General features: G+C 37.0%; 1 protein-coding gene across 11 annotated transcripts in view; it reads left to right on the forward strand.

The window, feature by feature from the left end:
• EMSY (EMSY transcriptional repressor, BRCA2 interacting) overlaps positions 1 to 22127 on the forward strand; it is an 83991-nt gene that overhangs the window by 37396 nt on the left and 24468 nt on the right. For all 11 annotated transcript variants that reach the window (XM_081238763.1, XM_081238765.1, XM_081238769.1 and 8 more), the window contains 5 exons: positions 413 to 667; positions 9362 to 9511; positions 12537 to 12707; positions 18663 to 18799; positions 21266 to 21439. In XM_081238763.1, the coding sequence (XP_081094889.1) occupies positions 413 to 667; positions 9362 to 9511; positions 12537 to 12707; positions 18663 to 18799; positions 21266 to 21439 (887 nt within the window). The remainder of the gene's footprint in view (positions 1 to 412; positions 668 to 9361; positions 9512 to 12536; positions 12708 to 18662; positions 18800 to 21265; positions 21440 to 22127) is intronic.

A 22127-nucleotide genomic window follows, 5' to 3' on the forward strand; every position in this document is an offset into this window, starting at 1 on the left:
TATACATATATCCCCATATCCCCTCCTTCTTGCGTCTCCCTCCCACCCTCCCTATCCCACCCATGTTCTTTTATTCACATTGAGAACCTATGTTTTTAAAGAGAAAAACCTATTGAGAGACATGTGTGAGAACATCCTGCCTGATACTTTGTTTCTTTTGTTTTGACTCTTCACCAAGGGAAAATCAGTTAGTTTTTTGAGTGTTAGAGCAATGATGCCTCCCTTGCAAAGTTTGAGGACTAAATATAAAATATGTAAAATACCATAGACATTATATCTGACACTTACTAGGTGCTTAATAATCATTATTTTTGTTGATTTACCTAGTTTTAAACTATTACTTACTACAATAACCAGAAGTAGCTTTAATTATGTTTTACTATTAAATGTTCTAATCCTTACTCTTCTATAGGTGTATCTACATCAGCAATCAAAATGGCATCAACCAGACTTCCTTCTCCCAAAAGCTTAGTGGGTGCCCCAACTCAGATTCTTGCACAGTTTCCTAAACAGCATCAACAGTCTCCTAAGCAGCAGTTACATCAAGTACAGCAACAGACACAGCAACAGGTGGCCCAGCCTTCTCCAGTATCTCATCAGCAACAGCCTCAGCAGTCTCCTTTGCCACCTGGTATCAAGCCTACCATTCAAATCAAACAGGAGTCAGGTAAATGGAAAATGTTTCAGGAGATGGTAATTCTTCCCCAGTCACCAGTTCTCTGAAGATTGTGATATATATGGATTCACTTCCACATACAGTTTCCTCAAGCATTAGAGTTTTAATTCCAAAATATATTTTGAGACCCTCCTGTTGGAAATACTTACATAGAGAGAACTGGTTCTTGGGAATAGAGAAGGGAGAAAAAGCTGTTTGCACAGCAGGAAGAGGTTTTTTTCAGTGAACTCTCAGAAGAGATAAAGGAAACAAACCCAGACTTTAGAACTATACTTTGGAGCCCATTGGGGTTATGGGAAGTGAGCAGTGGAAAAATTAGTCTGGGGAGTCTTGTGTTAGAGGCCATATTGTGAATCTGGCATAAATTTGTCATGGGCAGAGGTGCTAAGATTAAAAGACATTGTGTACAGTGAAGAAGTTTGTGGTATAACAATTTAACAGTTTATTGAAAGCATCTCTAGCACAGTGGGAACGCAGGGGTAGGAGGCAATTACTCTTAAGTTATCGAATCATAAAAGTATTGAATAGAAAGGCAGGTAGGATGGAGGCTTAGATACAGGGAGACAAAGAAGCCTATTAACGTACTTAATATCTTTAAGAAAAGAAAATGGATTTTTTTCCTCCACTGAAGCTGGATTTTATTTGGTGATAGAAAAGGACGTTGGGAGATGCTGACATTTTCAGTTTTTTGTTTGTTTTATTTTATTTTATTTATTTATTTGTTTATTTATTTATGGCTGTGTTGAATCTTTGTTGCTGTGCGCAGGCTTTCTCTAGTTGCGTCGAGTGGGGGCTACTCTTTGTTGTGGTGTGTGGGCTTCTCATTGCGGTGGCTGCTTTTTGTTGTGGAGCATGGGCTCTGGGTGCACAGGCTTCAGTAGTTGTGGCATGTGGGCTCAGTAGTTGTGGCGCACAGGCTTAGTTGCTCCACGGAATGTGGGAGCTTCCTGGACCAGGGATCGAACCCATGTCCCCTGCGTTGGTAGGTGGATTCTTAACCACTGCACCACCAGGGAAGTCCCTTGTTTTATTTTTATTTTATTTTATTTTATTTTTTTGTGGTACGCGGGCCTCTCACTGTTGTGGCCTCTCCCGTTGCGGAGCACAGGCTCCGGATGCTCAGGCTCAGCGGCCACGGCTCACGGGCTCAGCTGCTCCGCGGCATGTGCGATCCTCCTGGACTGGGGCGCAAACCCGTGTTCCCTGCATCGGCAGGCGGACTCTCAACCACTGCGCCACCAGGGAAGACCTGTTTTATTTTTTGATAGGAACATTTTATTATTATTTTTTGAGATGTAATTGACACATAACCTTGTATTAGTTTTAGGTGTAACATAATGATTTGATATATGTATCTGTTGCAAAATGATTACCACAATAAGTTAGCATCTATTACCACACAGTTACAATTTTTTTTTCTTGTGATGAGAACTTTTAAGATTTACTCTCTTAGCAACTTTCAAATATACAATGCAGTATTGTTAACTATAGTCATCATGCTGTACATTATTACATCCCCAGCACTTATTTATCTTATAACTGGAAGTTTGTACCATTTCACCACTGCCTCATACCTAGTATGAGGTATGGATAGTAATGCATTGATAAACATAGGGAAATTGGTCTATAGTTTTCTCTTTTTTTTTTGCGTTACGCGGGCCTCTCACTGTTGTGGCCTCTCCCGTTGCGGAGCACAGGCTCCGGATGCGCAGGCCCAGCGGCCATGGCTCACGGGCCCAGCCGCCCCGCGGCATGTGGGATCCTCCCGGACTGGGGCACGAACCTGTGTTCCCTGCATCGGCAGGCGGACTCTCAACCACTGCGCCACCAGGGAAGCCCCTATAGTTTTCTCTTTGCCTGCAGTCTCTGTCAGGCTTTAGTTTCAATGGTATGTGTGCTTCCAAGAAAGAATTGTAAAGTTTTCCTTTTTAAAACACTCTGGAATTTTTTCTATTAAAGGACAGCTTTATTGAGATATAATTTACGTACCATTCAATTAACTGATTTAAAGTGTATAGTTCAGTGGTAGGTAGTATATTCACAGATATGTGCAACCATCACTACAGTTGATTTTAGAACATTTTCATCAATTCCAAAAGAAACCCTGTACCATTTAGCTATCACTCCCTACTCACCATGACAACCTCTCCAGCCCTAAGCAACCACTAATCTACTTTCTGTCTATAGATTTCTATATTCTGGATTTTTATGTGAATGGAATCATATAATATGTGATCTTTTGTGACTGGCTTCTTTTACTTAACAATGTTTAAGGTTCATCCATGAAGTAGCATGTATTAGTACTTCATTCCTCCTTATGGCCAAATAATAATTCACATTTTGTTTATCCACTTGTCCATTGATAACACTTGCTAGTCTCTGACTTTTTGATTCTAGCCATCCCAGTTTGTGTGAAGTGGCATTTCATTGTGGTTTTGATTTGCATTTCTCTGATGACTAATGGTGTTGACCATCTTTTCATATGCTTATTGGCCCTTTATATATCTTCCTTGGAGAAATATCTATTTATATCCTTTGCCACTTTTTAATTATTTGTCTTTTTATCATTGAATTGTATGAGGTTTTTTTTTTTTACTATACATATTTTAGATATTAAACCTTTATCAGGTACATAAATACAAATATTTCCTCCCATTCTGTGGGTTGTCTTTTCACTTTCTTGATGATGTCCTTTGAAACACAAACATGTTTAATTTTGGTAATGTACAATTTATTTTTTCTCTTGTTGCTTGTGCTTTTGGTATTGTATTTAAGAATCTTTTGCCAAATCCCAGGTTATAAAGATTTATCCTTATTTTTTCCCTAAGAGATTGATAATTTTGCGTCTTAAATTTAGGTCTTTGAACTATTTTGATTAATTTTGTTATGGTGTGAAATAAGGATCCCACTTCATTCTTTCACACATGGCTCTTCGATTGTCCCAATACCATTTGTTAAAAAGACTGTCTTCCCCCCTCATTGAATGGTCTTGACACCCTTGTTGAAAATCCACTGAGCACATGTATGACTTTATTTCTGGATTCTCAATTCTGTTCCATTATATGTCTATTTGTATGCTGATTTGATTACCATTGATTTACATTGTTTTGATCAGGAAGTGTGAGTATTCCTGTTTTGTTCTTTTTTAAAAGATAGTTTTGGCTATTCTGGGTCCCTTGCAATTCTGTATGAATTTTGGAATCAGCTTGTCAATTTCTACAAAGAAATCAGCTGAGAATCTCATGGGGTTTGCATTGAATCTGTAGATCAGTTGAGGAGTATTACCATCTTTATGATGTTAAATATTCTGATCCATGAACATGGGATTTTTTGTGTTTATTTAGATCTTTAATTTCTTTCAACAGTGTTGAAATGTGTGGTTCTTAGTGTATAAATTTTACACTTCTTTTGTTAATTTATTTCTAAGTATTTTATTTTTGTAGCTGTTGTAAGTGGAACTGTTAATTTCATATTTTGGATTACTCATTGCTAATGTATAGAGATGCAAGTGACTTCTTGTTGATTTTGTACCTGCAACTTAGCTGAACTCACTTTTTAGTTCTAGTAGTTTATAGTGAATTCCTTAGGATTTTCTATATAAAAGATCAAATCATCTGCAAAGAGAGATAATTTCTGTTACAGTCTGGATGCCTTGTGTTTCTTTTCTTGCCTAATTTCCCTGACTAGAACCTCTGGCAAAATGTTGAATATAACTGGCAAGAGTGGATATCATTGTTTTGTTTCTTGTTCCTTCTATTCATAGAACTTCTTTGAGTGTCTGTTGTAAGGTGGTCTGCTAGCAACAAACTCTCTCCGTTTTTGTTTATCTGGTAAAGACTATTTCATCTGCATTTTTTGAAAGATAGCCTTGCTGGATATCGAATTCTTCGTTGACAGGTTTTCTTTGAGCACTTTGAATTCGTTATTCTACTGCCCGCTGGTCTCCATTGTTTCCATTGAAAAGTCAGTTGCTAACCTTAGTGAAATCCCCTTGTAAATGGAAATTTTGTTCTCTCGATGGTCTCAGGATTTTCTCCTTGTCTTTGACTTTCAGCATTTTTAGTATGATGTGCCTGTTTGTGGTTCTCTTTATATTTATCTTCTTCAGTGTTTGTCTAGCTTCCTGGATGTGTAAGTTATTGCTTTTCAATACATATGGAACATTTTCGGCCATTACTTCTTTGAATACTTCTTTTTCTCTTTTCTCTCTGTTCCTTTTTGTAGTTACATTGCATATGTTGTGTACTTAATAGTGTTCCACATTTCTGTTCATTTTCTTCATTCTTTTTTCTTTCCATTCTTCAGCTTGCATAATCTCTAATTGACCTGTCTTTAAATTTGCTAATTCTTTCTTCTGCCAGTTCAAATCTGTTCTTGAGCCCTTCTGGTGAATTTTTTATTTCAGTTATTGTACTTTTCAACTCTGCATTTTCCATTTGGTTCTTTTTTCTAATTTCTATTGCTTAATTAATATTCTCTATTTGATGCAACTTTGTCATCATACCCTCTTTTACTTCTGTAATCATGCTTCCCTCTAGTTCTGTGAACATATGTGTAATGGCTATTTTGAAGTGCTTTTGTTGTTGTTAAGTCTGACATCTGGTTGCTCTCACAGTTTCCATTGCCTGCTTTTTTTCCACTGTGTGGGTCATATTTTCATGTTTCTTTGCAAGTTTTTGTTGGAAACTGGACATTTTAGATATTTACATTGATGTTTTAGATATTAGATATATAGATATTAGACATTATATATTGTAGCTGGGTACTGATCTTCTCGTACCCCCACCCCTGATTTGTTATTGCTACTGGCATGATTCTTTGTTGTTTAGTGACTAGATCAATTATTTTGCTGAAGTTAAGCCTCTGCTGTTGTTCCTCAGGGAGGTACAGCTCTGGGTATGCCCAGGCCTTCTGAGGTGACAGTGATATTGGTATGGCTTTTTCCTCTTTTCCTGACCACACCCAGCTGTTAAACTCCACTAACTGATTGCTCTGTTTTTTTCAACAATTCTTGGAGCATAAGTTGCTCTACGAACTCATCCAAATTGTGGCTTCTTTGAAGGAATAATCTCAAAGGTCCATTTTTGATATTTGTTCTGACCAAAGGAGTGTTCCTCTCAGCTTCCTTACTATTCAGTTCCGTCCTGCAAACTATCTGGCCTATAGTCTAGAAGGTATCTTAATTAAATCCATGATTCTCCTTCTAGTTGCCTTTCATCACATCCTCCACTGTTTTTGAGAGCACCCTTAGGCTTGAACTTCTCCATGCTCTGTTACATATGAAGTCAGTTCCTCTGGGAAGAGGCTAAGAGCTATCTGTTTCAGGACATGTTTTTATCCCCAGGCGGCTCTGGAGCTCTGGGGGTAGGGTCAATGGCAGACTTCTCTCTGAATGATACCCCTGCTCTAGGAGCTGAGCACTCAGTAAAGGCAAGTGCGGGAGGTTGGGCAAGCAGCCTGAGATCCTCTCAGCTTGCTTCCCCTGGTTGGTGGAGCCACTCCCTCACAAGCCAGGGCAGTGGTGGTCAGGACCCCAGTATTCTCAGAGGCTCTGTGCCCAAGGTAGAGCCTTTGTTCCATGAACTGGGGGCTGGGCAGAAGAAGGGAGTACCCACCTATTGACTGCAGTTGCCTGGGACTTAAAACAGGTGCCTGGGAGCAGAAAGAGATAAGCTGAAGTCCTTCTGCTCCTCAGAAGAAAGCCCTCCAACTGGGAGCTGGAGTAGGAGGAAACCCTGTGTTCTTGACTGCAGCAGCAGTCTGGAGAGCAGTCCTTACTTCACCTGTAGGGAGGGAGGAGGAACAGGTGTTAGTTTAAATGTCATAGATGTCACTCTTCTTAGCAAATATTTCTGTGTGTTCTTTTTTTTTTAAATTAATTAATTTATTTATTTGTGTTTGGCTGTGTTGGGTCTTCATTTCTGTGTGTGGACTTTCTCTAGTTGCAGCGAGCGGGGGCCACTCTTCATCGCGGTGCGTGGGCCTCTCACTGTCGCGGCCTCTCTTGTTGCGGAGCACAAGCTCCAGACGCGCAGGCTCAGTAGTTGTGGCTCACGGGCCTAGTTGCTCCGCGGCATGTGGGATCCTCCCAGACCAGGGCTCAAACCCGCGTGCCCCGCATCGGCAGGCAGACCCTCAACCACTGCGCCACCAGGGAAGCCCTCTGTGTATTCTTGAATAGATGTTTCTTCATTTGGTGTTAGGACCATTTCCAGAGCTTTTCATTGGTTGTTTTTTTAAATCATTTTTGCCAGTTTCATTGGGTTAGCAGGTTAGCAGAGCTCCTTATGCTCTCTTGTCAGAAATCAATCTCTGGAATGGTTTTTGTTGTTGGTTTATTTTAAGTGGAGATATAATTCACATATAACATTGTATTAGTTTGAGGTGTACAACATAATGATTTGATACATGCATATATTATGAAATGATTACCCCAATAAGTTTAATTAATATCCATCACCACATAGTTACATTTTTTTTTCTTGTGATGAGAGGAATGATTTTAAATACATTGGAGTTATTTTCTTTTTAAAGGACCATAGAATTGTCCTGTGAAACTATCTGGGCCTGCTCTGTTGTGGGGGGAAGGGGGAGGATCTCTTAAAATTTTGTTTCAAGGAAACTTGTCTATATATCTTTTTTGAGGTCAATTTTTGATAAATACTGTTTTTTTTTTTAATGTTGGGGTAGGAGTTTATTAATTAATTAATTTATTTTTGCTGTATTGGGTCTTCGCCTCTGTGCAAGGGCTTTCTCCAGTTGTGGCAAGTGGGGGCCACTCTTCATCGCGGTGCGCAGGCCTCTCACCATCGTGGCCTCTCTTGTTGCGGAGCACAGGCTCCAGATGCGCAGGCTCAGTAGTTGTGGCTCACGGGCCCAGTTGCTCCGTGGCATGTGGGATCTTCCCAGACCAGGGGTCGAACCCGTGTCCCCTGCATTAGCAGGCAGATTCTCAACCACTGCGCCACCAGGGAAGCCCTAAATACTGTTTTTCTAGAAAATTATCCATTTGATCCAAATTTTCAACTTGTTTGTGTAGCACTAAGCAAAGTAGCGTCTTATGATTTCCTTAATTTTTTTCTCTGTGGTTATTTCTTCGGGGGTTTCTTTTTATGTACCTTAAGCATTATTGTAATTCATTAATAGATAATATTAGAAATCATTTTTTCCCTACAACTTCACAGTTTATGATTTATTGTAATCAGAATTTATTTATACAATAATAATACTTCATTTATTGAACTCTTGCTATGTATTAGGCACTTCACAACTGTGATGTAATTAATCTTCACATAGCCCTAGAAGGTATATACTAATAATATCTTTATTTTATAGATGAGAAAACTGAGTCATAGAGATTATTAAGTAATTTGCCTGGATGTCATAATTTTAACTTCTTTGTTGGCTACAAGTATTTTAAAATTATTTAAGGCTATTAAATAAATAAATTTGTTTGCTTCCTAATGTCTTAACCTAAATCACCATCCAAAAAAGTAATAAAAATTTTAGTTGTCTGCTGAAATGTATTCTATCCCATGAATTATTTCATTGAAGTTTAGTGGGGAAAAAGTGTTACCAAAAATTTCCTTCCTTAATTAACAATTATTAGTACTTAAATTTGTAGTTAACATGAGAGATTTCTTTTAAATGGACATCTTACATTTGAAAAGACAGTGTAACACTTATAACATTTAAATTAAAAATTTGAAAAATGTAAAAAATATCATAACATCACCACCCTAACGTTTTAATTTTATTTTTATATACTGCCTTCAAGTTCTTGTCCACATATTTTATGTAGGTGCAATAATAGTGCATTCTTTACTTTTGACAAAGTGAGCTATTTAAATACTTTTAAAAGAAGTCAATTTAAAAATAAATGTTCAAAAAGAAAATGTTCTTGCTCTTCATAGTCTTAAGAGGTTAGAGAAATCTTTGGTAGAGTAGAGAATATATAAAAGCTACATTAATTTTTTTTATTGGAGTATAATTGCTTCATAATATTGTGTTAGTTTCTGCTATACAACGAAGTGAATCAGCTATATATATACATATATCCCCTCCCTTTTGGACCTCCTTCCCACCCCTCACCCCCACCCCCCAATCCTGCCCATCTAGGTCATCACAGAGCACCGAGCTGAGCTCCCTGTGCTATACAGCAGGTTCCCACCGGCTATCTATTTTACACATGGTAGTGTATATTTGTCAATCCTAATCTCCCAATTCATCCCACCCTCCCCTTCCCACCCTGTGTCCACACACCTGTGTTCTCTACGTCTGCATCACTATTCCTGCCCTGCATTTATTTTTGACTTCTTATCCTAATCCTTTCATCCCAAGTATTTGCATGGAACACAGGTTATTTGTCTGTAAAAGTTCAGATCAATGGCTAATTTGGTTTGAAAGCTCTTATATGATGTGATCATAGACAAAAGAAAAATTGTTTTTCATTAAAACTTGTTAATAGCTTTTGTGGTATTTTAATTATATTTCTGAATGAGAGGAATTTGGGAAGATAGGAATTTGAGGAATAAAAGTTAAAAGAATATCTTTCGTCAGTATGAACAAAAGCCTCTTTTTAGGCAAGACTCAGTAAATGTGTGTAACTCCTGCCCTCTTGGGTTGATACAAAGCACATGTTATTAAAAATAACTTGTACTGAGATTTATCTTTCTTCTTTCAAAGGTGTTAAAATCATCACACAACAAGTTCAACCAAGTAAAATCTTACCCAAACCAGTGACAGCAACTCTGCCCACCAGTAGCAATTCTCCTATTATGGTGGTTAGCAGCAATGGTGCAATTATGACAACTAAACTTGTAACCACTCCTACTGGTAAGTTTTCTTGAGCGTCAGTCCATTCATTCATCATACTTATTGAGTAATTTCTCTGTACTAGCAATATACTTGACATTGGGAATATGGAAATTAATGAGACAGTTCTTCAAAGAGGTCTTTCTTGACTCTTCCCTCCTCCCAACTGAAATTAGCTCTCTGCTATTATCATGGTCCTCTTCTTTTCCTTTATAACACATACTGTAATTTCTAATTACTTAGCTACTTTTTGTCGATTTGTTTAATGTTATTCACCTTATTAGACCATGAGCTCCATGAGGATAAGGGACCTTGTCTGTTTTATTCACCATATATATGTAGAGCGAGTCTGTAAGTAGGTGTTTAGTCAGGATTTGTTGAGTGAATGAAAACACAGTCCCAGCCCGCAAGGATCTCACTCTGATGAGGTTGAGAATCTATACTACATTACAGTGTAGTAAGCATTACTCAGACTGAGAAAAGCATAGGATGCCATTTTATCCAGTTATGAGAGCATCCAGGCTATGTCCAAGGAAGTGACAGTGTAGAACATTTTATTTTATTTTTATTTTTATTTTTTTTGCGGTATGCGGGCCTCTCACTGTTGTGGCCTCTCCCGTTGCGGAGCACAGGCTCCGGATGCTCAGGCTCACCGGCCATGGCTCACGGGCCTAGCTGCTCCACGGCATGTGGGATCTTCCCAGACCGGGGCATGAACCCGTGTCCCGTGCATTGGCAGGCGGACTCTCAACCACTGCGCCACCGGGGAAGCCCGAACATTTTAAATAGTACCACCCTTTGTGACCTTGAGCAGTTTACTTCAATTCCTCTTAGTCTTTTCCATTGTCTATTTCAATGTGATCATAAAGCTATTGTAAGTGTTAAATCAGGTATGTAAAGTCCCCAACAGAGTGCTTAATAGCCATTACTATTAATTAATGTTAGAATTAGCCAGTACCATTATTTTAAATTTGTATAACTCTTACAAAACTTTTTGAAGAGGGCCAGATTGAGATAATAGAATCTAGAGTGTAAAATGATTCCTTTCTCAAGTTTATAAGCTATCATCTATTGGCCATTATATAGAAGTATATATAAGCATTACCCTTAATCTCCCTTAGGCTTTACTATCTTCATTTTCAGAGACAAAACAGAGGCTTATGTTAAGTAATATGCACAAGGCCACACAGCCAATAAAAGACAGGACTGGGATTTGAATCCAGATCTGTTTGACTCCCAAAACTGCTTTAAAAAAAAAAACTGTGGTAAAACATAGATAACATGAAATTTACCATGTTCACCATCTTTAAGTGTACAGTTCATTGGCATTAAGTACATTTACATTGTTTTACAACCATTACAACCATCTAGCTCCAGAACTTTTTTTTTTTTTTTTGTGGTACGCGGGCCTCTCACTGTTGTGGCCTCTCCCGTTGCGGAGCGCAGGCTCAGCGGCCATGGCTCACGGGCCTAGCCGCTTTGCAGCATGTGGGATCTTCCCGGACCGGGGCACGAACCCCTGTCCCCTGCACCGGCAGGCGGGCTCTCAACCACTGCGCCACCAGGGAAGCCCACTCCAGAACTTTTTACATCTTCCCAAACTGAAACTCTGTGCCCATTAAACAATAGCTCTGCATTCCCACCTTCCCCCAGTCCCTGGTAACTGCCATTCTACTTTCTGTCTCTTTGCAAAGCCTATGCTTTAAAAACACTGTTATTCTTGCATTAAATCTATCATTCTTCACCCAGAGCTTTTCTCCATTTAGTACAAAGATAGTAGTGTTATGTAGATATGATTCCTCATGTTAGGGAATGGTAGTGAAAAATAATATTGTGTCTGTGCTTAGGTATATATATTAGAATAAGTGTTTCTAATTTTAAAACAGAAGCTTAAGTTGGAATATTTTCCAGCTATTATTAACTAATTCAAACTATGTATCTTCATAGCATATTTATTTTGCACTAGATTTTTTTCTGATTTAGATGTATGTTTGTAATCAATTTAAAGTAATTCTACTTAATGTTCTTCCACTTCTCCCTTTTTTGGGTAGTGATTATATTTTAAAACGGTAAATACTAACTGGGTAAAACCATTTTGGGGAGGGGGTTGTTGAAATAGTTATCACAGTGACCCCTGAATCTAATTATCTTGAAAAAATTTTTTTTAGTTGAAGAAGGTGTTACCTGAGTTATCTTCATTCTCCCCAAAACTAACGGCTCTTAGGAACAGTGTTAGGAATTTAGGAACAGTGCTTAGGAATAGTGTTTCTGAGTTACCAGATCTGTGACAAACTGCAACAGGCTTATCTGGTTAATTTTTAATTCCTGTTTGGGAAAAGGAAAAAGTTCTAGAAGTAGTGGGGAAGAATGTAAAGTCCTTTGAGAGATACGAAGAAAAATATTCTAATGGGTCAGTTAAGAGGAAATATGTAAATAGTGAACTTTTTAGGCTAAGAAGAAATATTCCTGGTAACTCCTGGCAGCTTCAATTTTAATCTCTAGTAAAATGATGGAATAACTCTTTAAAAGATGGAAATATATTTAGAGGGTAGCAGAGTACAAAAGAGTAAAAATTTATAAAATTTTAGGCAAACAATATCCTGCCTTATTTGCTGAGTGCTGCCGTTGGGTTTGGCACTGAGACGACATTAAAACAGATGCAGAGACCTTGAAATCTATAACAGAAATATCTAAAATGCTCTGGCAGGAAAGATGATTAAATTTAAGTTTCTTTTGGCATCAAACTAGTGGAAGAAGGGTAATGGAAGAAGGGAACAGACTTGGTTATACTTTTTCTTGGGGTTAGTAATTTGATGCAACACACCACAAAATTTTACGTGTAAAATTAATTCAAATTGAGTTGGCTATAGTTCTTGCTATGTGCATTGAAAACTGGCTATAAATTGTTACTTAATGGCTTGACACCTTGAAATTCCATTTTCAAGCTAAAGCAATGTAGATTATGTTGAATTTTAGTTAAACTGTATAAATCATCATTCTTCTAAAAGTTATGACAAGTTTTTCTCTTGGCTTTTCCCTTTTATAGGCACACAGGCAACCTATACTCGGCCAACAGTGAGCCCATCTATAGGTCGGATGGCTGCAACCCCTGGAGCTGCAACCTACGTGAAAACTACCAGTGGTAGCATTATTACAGTAGTACCCAAATCATTAGCTACCTTGGGGGGCAAGATAATTAGCAGTAATATAGTTTCTGGTAGGTATATCTGAAATACGTTAAAGGTATAGGTGACCAATAAGAGGAAAAAACATTTCACTGTTGAAGGATTCTGTTTGATCGCAGTTTTATGCTTAGAAATCTAGAGCTTTGTTTTTAGTCCTGATGTTTTAGTGATTAAGTACAGTTTTTTAATTCTAGTATTAAATCTTCATATGTTAAGCTTTTGAGAGTTTTAGAACATTTAGTTGCATTTAATCAGAATGGAAGGATTATGGTTTACATTTGCATAGAGATTTTTCATTTACAGAATATTGCCCCATTTATCAATTCATTCATACCTCATAACTCTGAAATAGTTGGTATCAGCCCCAGTCTACAGACATATTTAAGTTTAGAGGATGAACTTGACCTGTCCAAAACCATACAAGCTAGATAGAGAAAGAACTAGTATCTATTAGTCTAAATATGTTTGAGGGATCGTATCTCATAATTTCAATTACTAATGTCACTTTAGCATATTAAAAATAAAAATACTTGAATATTTTTATTTGCTTTTCACCATTTATATTAGCTATTTACTTTTTAAAAATGTTTTACTCAGATAGTGAAGGCTAATATTTATTGGTATTTTGGAACCTTACCTGGTTTTTATTGGCTCATTTATTCCTGCGATATTTGCCTTGTGTACCCTGAAGTGGAATGTTAACATGGTATCCATTTTCATTGATTATATTTTTTAATTAAAATGATGTGAATAATCTCTGACCAAGCAAGCCCTGTGGACTTTGTCTACCATTTTTGTAGACTAGCCATATTTTGTATGCCCCAGGTGAATTGTTCTAACATTTTAAAGTGAAGGGATTGAAGTTCCTGGCAGTAATATGATATTGCTGATAACTCAAGGAGTGAAAAAAAAAACAAAGCAGGGCATGGTATTGGCATAAAGCACTATATTTAAAGCTGCTCATTTTGGCTCTACTTTTTAAGTGTAAGTTTCAATGTTTGCCAAACTGAGGAGGGTGAAACCAGTAGGGAAAGAATCATCATACTCCAGCTTTTAAGAGGATATTTTAAATAACACAGTTAAAACTCAAATTATAATTTATTACCTGACAATATCTTTAAATAGTATAGAGCACATACTTAAACATTTTTCAAAAAGTAATCATGTTTTTTATTAGTGTATAGCTTTTTATGACCATAAGGGTTTTTCTTTACTTACATATGAATTCTTAATACCATGTAGCTTGAAGAAATGTCTACATATCATGAAGCCTCTGTTTTCAAACCTTATTTATGATTTAGCTGCTTTGTATGAGGTTAGAGCAATAACAGGCAAGCACATTGCCCTAGAAGCAAAGAGGCGGTGAGATATATACCCTACACGTGTATACATTTCATCCACCCTTGTTTTTAAATATGAAGTAACTCATGGTTAGTCGCTATTTCAAGTGTATGGGTATACAGAGGAAGAGTTCTGAAACTTTTTCAGCACTATAGGATGTACTGGGCTCATAGCTGAAATAGCTTTATTCATTGCATGGAGCTCATTTTGCCTCAACCTTTGTTTGCTTCACTATTTGACACTTTAATTCTAAAGAACTTCTCTCATTTCTGACTGCTTTAAACTGATCCTTATGTTACATATCAATATTCTTTATAAAGATAGTTTTCTTATTTTATAATACTCTTGTTGCTCCATGATACTGGGATTATCGGTTAGTTTATTAGTAGTTTTCAATCCCTGTCTTTTTACAGTATACTGATAAGCCTGGTTGGATGAATTTAGATAGTTTTCTGCCTTCATCCAGGATCAGATACTGGATACTAGAGTCCATGCCCCCACCACCCCACAACCAAAAAGAAATGCTTTTCTTAAAATATACTCAAACACCTAGCTGTAAGAATAGAAGGCTTTAAAAAAATGATATTTTCCCCTTTATTGTGGGGAATTTGGAAAATACAGAAAAGTATACAAAGAAAATTAAAAACCTGTAATTTTCGCCATCTAGAGAAATATGTTAAAATTTAAGTGTATATATTTCTGTTATTCCTTTTTCTATTTAGATTTTTGTATAAATGTTTTTGTGTATATATGTATATTTTTAAAATTAAATTTAGATCTAATACAATCAGTTTTAATCTTTTTTCATATAATATCATTTTCCCATTCCATTAAATGTATTTTGACACCCCACCCCCGCCCCAGATTAATTACTATACAGTGTTCTCTCATACGATGCACCATGATTTAACTGTTTATTCATTGTTGAATGTTTTAGGTTACTTAACAATTTTTTTGTCATAAATAATCCTGTGACAAACATCATTATACATAAATTATTAGGTGAAGTTCTTATTTTCTTTGTATAATATCTTGGAAGGCAAGTTCATGCTTTCAAATTGCTTTCTAGAAAGGTCAAGTTTTTATTAGAATAAGCAATTAAGTGGAAGGCATGACTATTTTTGCAGTTATTTAATTCATATCTTATGGAATCAAATATTTACTTATATGTGTATATATAGAGAGAACTATTAGATACGTAAGTCTTTTGGAGAGCTTTGTTGAAGGTTGGTTGAAAAATCATGCCTATTTTATGCAGAAGATGCGTTCCTTCAGAGATAAACTCATTATCTTGACTCTAAAGACATTATGAGAACCTTTGACAGTGGCAGGACTTGATTTTGATTCCCTTGATCTTTAGTACAATGTCCAGGCAAGGCTTGCATCTATATACTTGTCCATTTGTTCATTCGTTTGCTCATTCTTTGAGCAAAGTAACACATAAAACATTATCCAAAAAACCAAGATTGTCAGAGTGATTTAAGAATCTGTGAATAGTAAAATCTGGGCCAATAAATTTGTGTTCTTTAAGCCTACCTACCATAATGCTCAAACTTTTACAGGCATCTTATTTTTGAATAGGAATCTCTGGAATGCATCAGTATCATGGCCCATGATCCAAATATGATTTACATTTACTTGCACCCATTGTATCTTGACTCTTTATAAGTAAAGACTATGTATAGGTGAGTTCTCTAATACGCTATGAACTAGATATGGGGTCGGATGCTGTGATACACCATGATGTACATGAGGTGCATTCTCTGCCCTAAAGAATGCTAAACAGGTGAACTTGTATAGTCTCTTGTAACATGAGAACTATACACTGAATACTATGAAAACATAGAGGAAGATTTTATTTATTTATTTGTTTGTTTATTTTTGGCTGTGTTGGGTCTTTGTTGCTGCGTGTGGGCTTTCTTTAGTTGGGGTGAGCAGGGGCTACTCTTCGTTGCAGTGCGCAGGCTTCTCATTGCAGTGGCTCCTCTTGTTGTGGAGCGCGGGCTCTAGGCATGTGGGCTTCAGTAGTTGTGGCACGTGGGCTCAGTAGTTGTGGCTTACGGCGTCTAGAGCACAGGCTCAGTAGTTGTGGTGCACGGGCTCAGGTGCTCCGTGGCATGTAGGATCCTCCTGGACCAGGGATTGAACCCGTGTCCCCTGCATTGGTAGGCTGATTCTTAACCACTGCGCCACCAGGGAAGTCCGGGGAAGACATTTTTTTAAATGAGTAATACTTCTTTCTTCAATATAATGTAGATGTCACCTGAGATATAGAAACATGCTGTTGAAATTTTAAACTTCTATAATTTGATAATTCTAGTCATAAATTGTATTCTTAGTTTATTCATAATTGTAATATAATGCTGTACTTGCTTTTCCTTATGCTATGCCTTTTTCTTCTATTTTCTAACATTGCCCCCACCTCCCATTTTGTTAAACTGGTGAACTTGGTTTGCAACTGTCTCATAAATTGACACACCTGTCATGGAAAGGATTTGACATTTTCATAGTTATAAATATAATTCATTTGTTAAGCAAGTTTTGTCAAAAAAGTGATCCTTGTACTTTGGTATGGAGTTAAATCTTGGTTCACATTTCCTTGAGATAGTTTTTAATGCTTACTTTCTAAGAACACTTTTTTATTAACCAATTATTTGGTGAGGGAGCATTGTCAGAGGAGGCATCATAATCACATATGAGGGACTGGAGTTAATTAAGAGTTAAAGTTGATGTAAGTGGATAAGAGGCAGCTTGGTTTTTGTGGCTCTTAACAGTTCACTATTCAGAGACTGCAGGTAAAGGGAAAAACATTTGTGAAACTGGCCCATGGATAAAAGTGCCTTTTTATGTTACCTGAGCATGTTACCTTGGACTGATGAGGCATTAGATGATGGCAAGTGTATTATAAAGATATTGTAACAAGATGGCCAAAAACTGACATATAACTAGAATATTCTTATTCTTGTGCAATCTTATTTCTAAAACTAGTAAGGAATGCTAAGGTTTTAGAGATTAAATTTTAACTTTTATTCTTGAGAGTATATTAATCAGTTGTGTTTTTAATGTGTACCCATTCTGTGCTTAGTCATTTGATAAATGATACACAAGCCTATAGCAGAAAAATATGATTTGCCTGTTTTCATAGGCAGAGAAAATTATAGGTGCAGAAGTAGCACTGGGATTGGTGTGCTCAAGGACCAGTGTGGAAACCAGCACATTGAAGGAGAGGTATATATTGGATAATCCTGAAAATTAAGGTCTGATGGAACCTGGAGGGCTAAGCAGAGGAGTTTGGTCTTTGTGTGGTAGGTAATAGGAAGCCATAGTAAAAGGAGTTACTTGTTAAACTAGAGTTTATGGTGTGTATTTTGGAGTAGGAACAAATAAGATCTAATTGGTGGATTTAAGGCCAGATTATAAAGGATTCTGAAACACAAGACAGGAAGTTGGGACTAAATACAATGGGGATTTGGAAGGTTTTTGACCAATTTAACATGTTGTTGGTTCTTGATATGGTGAATGAGGGTTTTTTTTGTTTTTTTGTTTTTTTAGGATGTTCGCTATGGCAGGATGCATCAGAGCTATTTGAATGATAGAGAAACCTGAAATAGGGAGAAAATATGGGAAGCCAAAAGTGATGTGGGCCTGTCTATTGAGCTGGCATTGATAACATTTTGAAAGAAGACATATGTTGGTGACAAATTTAGTTCATTCACATACTCGTTGAACGATTACTTGAGTAATTGCCGTATGGTGTGTGCTAAGCACTGAGGAGTCAGTGGCGTGAAAAGATACAGTGTGGAGCTAAGGGGCTTTCATGGAGTGAAGACAAGGCAAGAAGCAAAGATTGACACCAGGATTTCCAACTTGAACAATTAGAAGAATATGGGATATAAATTTGATAGGTAGATAGATTTGATAGGTGGAAGAGCAGCAGTTTGTGGAAGGATGTGGGGGAGAGGGTAAGATAATAATATGTTTGGATCAGTAGATATAGATCTACTACATAGATGTTAATGATGGAAAATATAAGTTTATATATATAAGTATATAAATTAGGGTTTCATCCTCAGACTTTTCAGAGTGTTGCAGGTGATGAGTATACGTTTCATCTGACTTGGTCTGTGAGTGTGTTTATTTTGTCTTTTTCTTGTCACATAAAAATAAATGACATTTCATCAATTTTCTCTATAGTCTAGTGTTATATGAGAATTTTGATACATATTTACCTCTTTTTTATGTTATTTTTTGAAGAGTTTTCCTATCACACTAGTCACATAGGTAATACCATTGAGTTTGGGAGAAATGTTTGTCATGGCATAGAGCTTCTAATTTGTTTCAGTTAACTAGTCAGGAGGGGAATATTGATGGGGAAGCAGATAGTGATATTTTTAGATTCTGAGTTTGGTGTGTAGGCCCTCAGATTCCAAAAAGATGAATGCTGTAAGAGTCAATTCTTAATATTCTCTCATTCTAGGACAACTTGTAACTTATTATTCCAGGCCTTCATTTTCATCCTCATGACAGCTTTCACGTCATCTAGGGATGACATCAACTACACGTATTAATTGTATACAACATAAACAGAAGTAACCAAATATCACTAGTCCTTAACTCGGGCCTCCTTTTCTCCCCCCTTCTCTAAGGAACGACTACCAAAATCACTACAATCCCAATGACTTCCAAGCCCAATGTGATTGTTGTGCAAAAGACTACAGGAAAAGGAACCACCATTCAAGGCCTCCCGGGCAAAAACGTTGTCACAACATTGCTAAATGCTGGAGTAAGTAAGAGCTTGAACTGCAGACTCAGCAGTCCACTAAGGATTTTAAAGACCAGCTATACAAATATTTGTCTAAGGACTTCAGAACCCACAATGGCCAGAATGGCTTGATTTACCCCTGCTGTGATGTAATAACTGTTAAAAAACACCGCCTACTGATGCCATTTTTTATAGTAATTTCTAAAACATGTTGTTCATAGCTAAGTTGCTTATGACCATGATTTAGATACTTAGCTCAGTCCAGATGGAAGATTCCACTGGGTTAACTACAGAGGGACCTCTGTCAGAGGACAGTTTATTCCTGCTTTTGGCCAATAGATACCAATCTAGTAGTTCACCTAGGTTAGGCAAAGAGAAATATTTGGGACTAAGACTGAATTAATGACAACAATTTGTTACTTTCATTTTTACTTCTTTGAGCTAGTGAAAAAAAATCAAATAAATAACAGATTCATTTATAGTTCTGAAGGCATTTGTTAAGAGGTTAAGAGATTTGGAGTTAGCCAAACCTAGGCTTTGTCTCTGGGTATCATAATTGTTTGACTTTGGCTAACTTATTCGACTTCTCTCATCCTTAATTTCCTCATTTGTACGTTGGGGATGATGATCTCTACCAGTGAATTTGTTGAGTAACTAACTGGTAGCTGTTGAAAGTGCTTAGAACAGTGCCTGGCACATAGGAAGTCCTCCATAATTTTTTTTTCTTACTGTTATTACTCTTTGTACTTAACTGTCTAGGTTTGGTAGTGTCCCTACTTGCTAGAAAAAAAAATGCTATACTTCATTGTAGTTGATCTCTAGTAGCTTCCTAGGCATCACAGTCTTTACAATGTTGGTAGGGGTCTAGTATTAGATTTTTCATCACGTGGGAAAACATAGATTGTTCCTAGCCTTAGTTCACATAGTAAGCCAAAAGTAAAGCCAGGATTAGAATTCAGATTTTCAGAATGCTTTATCTTTTGGTTTGTAATTTCATGGAACTTGATATTAAAAGAGGGGAGTGCCATGTACTCTAGGTCCTCTGGTCACATAGATCTAAGAATAGTGTGTGTGAGTACTAGCTGCTATATACATCTAATAGTAACAGTTTGACACAGGAAATGATAGTCAAACAAGCAGATCAGAGTATAAGACCATCCGCTTAACCACATATGTACATGTACCTGTACTCATAACTTGCTTACCTGTGCATGTATAAACACACACACACACCAGAAGAGCTTTTTCAAAAAAATAGCCTGCTAGTTGGTTTTGATTGGTTTTGAATGGTCTTTAATTATACTTGGACAGGGCCCATTGAGCTACTTAATAGAAGGGCAAGCCCACTTGCACACTAGCAGCTCTTGGCAAATGAACTAGAGCTCTTTCCAGAGATGCTGCTGTGAAGGGTGTACATGTATTAAAATAAGTAATCACATGAGTGGCAGACACTCCATGTTTCCCTTAGATAACTGCGGCAGATATTTAAACGTGAATTTTGTAATCATTTAGCTCTAAATTCACAGAGTGATTAGCTTTTTGCCAGCTCACCTGGGTGCTTTGTTTTTACTGGCTGCTAAGTTTAGATGGCCACACATGTAGGTGATGATGACTAAAAAGAAAAACTGATAAGATGAAAAAATTTCAGATCCTTTGCTTTTTAATTTTATGGATCTTAATTTTTAAAATTTTAATAGTTTAGTAAAATGACTATATTTGAATTTAATTTAGTTTAGCTCAAGTATTGACTCCATAAATGACTAGAAATGGTACTTAAGAATAAAGCAGATGAAAATGGTGAAAAGTTAATGGGCTTAAACTATCTAGTTAATAGACTAAAGTGATATTAGTAACATGCTGATGTGGGAAAAGTCCTAAGTTTTTTCTTTGTATTTTCCCATGTAACCTCAGAAAGAATGTTAATATCTCTGCTGATTTCATCTCTTGCCCATACTGTTTCACATAGGCATTCTGCTATATATCCTTATAATTTCATGTTTGGGGAACTGAGGCAGTTTATTTTGTATGTGAACATTTAGCTATTGGTAAAATGCACAGTAATTTTTTTATTACACATAATGTTCATTTCAGATAAACTGTCAATAAAGATGAATGTTGGGGGCACAAGACCTATAGTCCCAGCACTTAGAGATAACCATTGTTAGCATTTTAGTATATATTCTTCTATAATTTTTGACTCTATTTTATATACATATTCTGTGAATGAGACAGTATAATAAGTATTCTTACATAAGGTGATTTTTTAAATTCACTCACCAAGAAGTATTTAATGCCTTCATAGGACAGAAGGTTGGTCAGAGAACTTCTGAGATCATTTCAACTAGGTCTAAGATTATTGATCACCTGGAAACATTGTACTTTGTTGCAGAGTTTACAGCCCTCTGCCCATCATCCTGGTAAAACCTTGCTGTGATTTTCAGTGAAAAAATGCATATAAATCTCATATATTTACTGACTTCAATTTAGGGAGAAAAGACTATTCAGACGGTACCAACAGGAGCAAAGCCAGCTATTATCACTGCTACAAGACCCATCACCAAAATGATTGTAACTCAGCCAAAAGGAATAGGTTCCACAGTTCAACCAGCAGCTAAAATCATCCCAACAAAAATTGTTTATGGGCAGCAAGGGAAAACACAGGTATGCTAAGATATGGTGATTTTTCTTGACTCTGGTATATTTCAAATTCCTAGAAAAGATCAGTAATATTTAAAGAATCAGATTATTAAAAGTTATGATTGAATGTGTATAATCATCTGTTTTCAAAATAGTACTTTTCAGTACTTAAAAATATATATATCTTAAATATTTGTGTCATGTCATGAGCAAAGGTTAGAGAACAGAATTCCCTTGGAGGACTTCCCTGGTGGCACGGTGGATAAGAATCCGCCTGCCAGTGCAGGGGAAATGGGTTTGATCCCTGGTCTGGGAAGATCCCACAGGCCGCGGAGCAGCTAAGCCCGTGCGCCACAACTACTGAGCCTGTGCTCTAGAGCCCATGCACCACAACTACTGAGCCTGCGCTCTAGAGCCCGTGAGCCACAACTACTGAAGCCTGTGCCCCACAACAAGAGAAGCCATTGCAAGGAGAAGCCCATGCACCATAACGAAGAGTGGCCCCCGCTCGCCGCAACTAGAGAAAGCCTGCGCACAGCAACCAAGACGCAACACAGCCAAAAAAATAAATAAAATTAAATCTTTGAAAAAAAAAAAAAGAATCCCCTTGGAATAAAATTTCCTGAAGGTATATATTGTTTTTTGAGAAGAAGATGGTTGAGGGATGATGGTTATTCATAATCTCTCAAAGAAAAGTATTTTTTATAAGCTT

The sequence above is a fragment of the Mesoplodon bidens genome, assembly GCF_964165515.1.
Source record: "Mesoplodon bidens genome assembly, chromosome: 7".
Taxonomy (NCBI): domain Eukaryota; kingdom Metazoa; phylum Chordata; class Mammalia; order Artiodactyla; family Ziphiidae; genus Mesoplodon; species Mesoplodon bidens.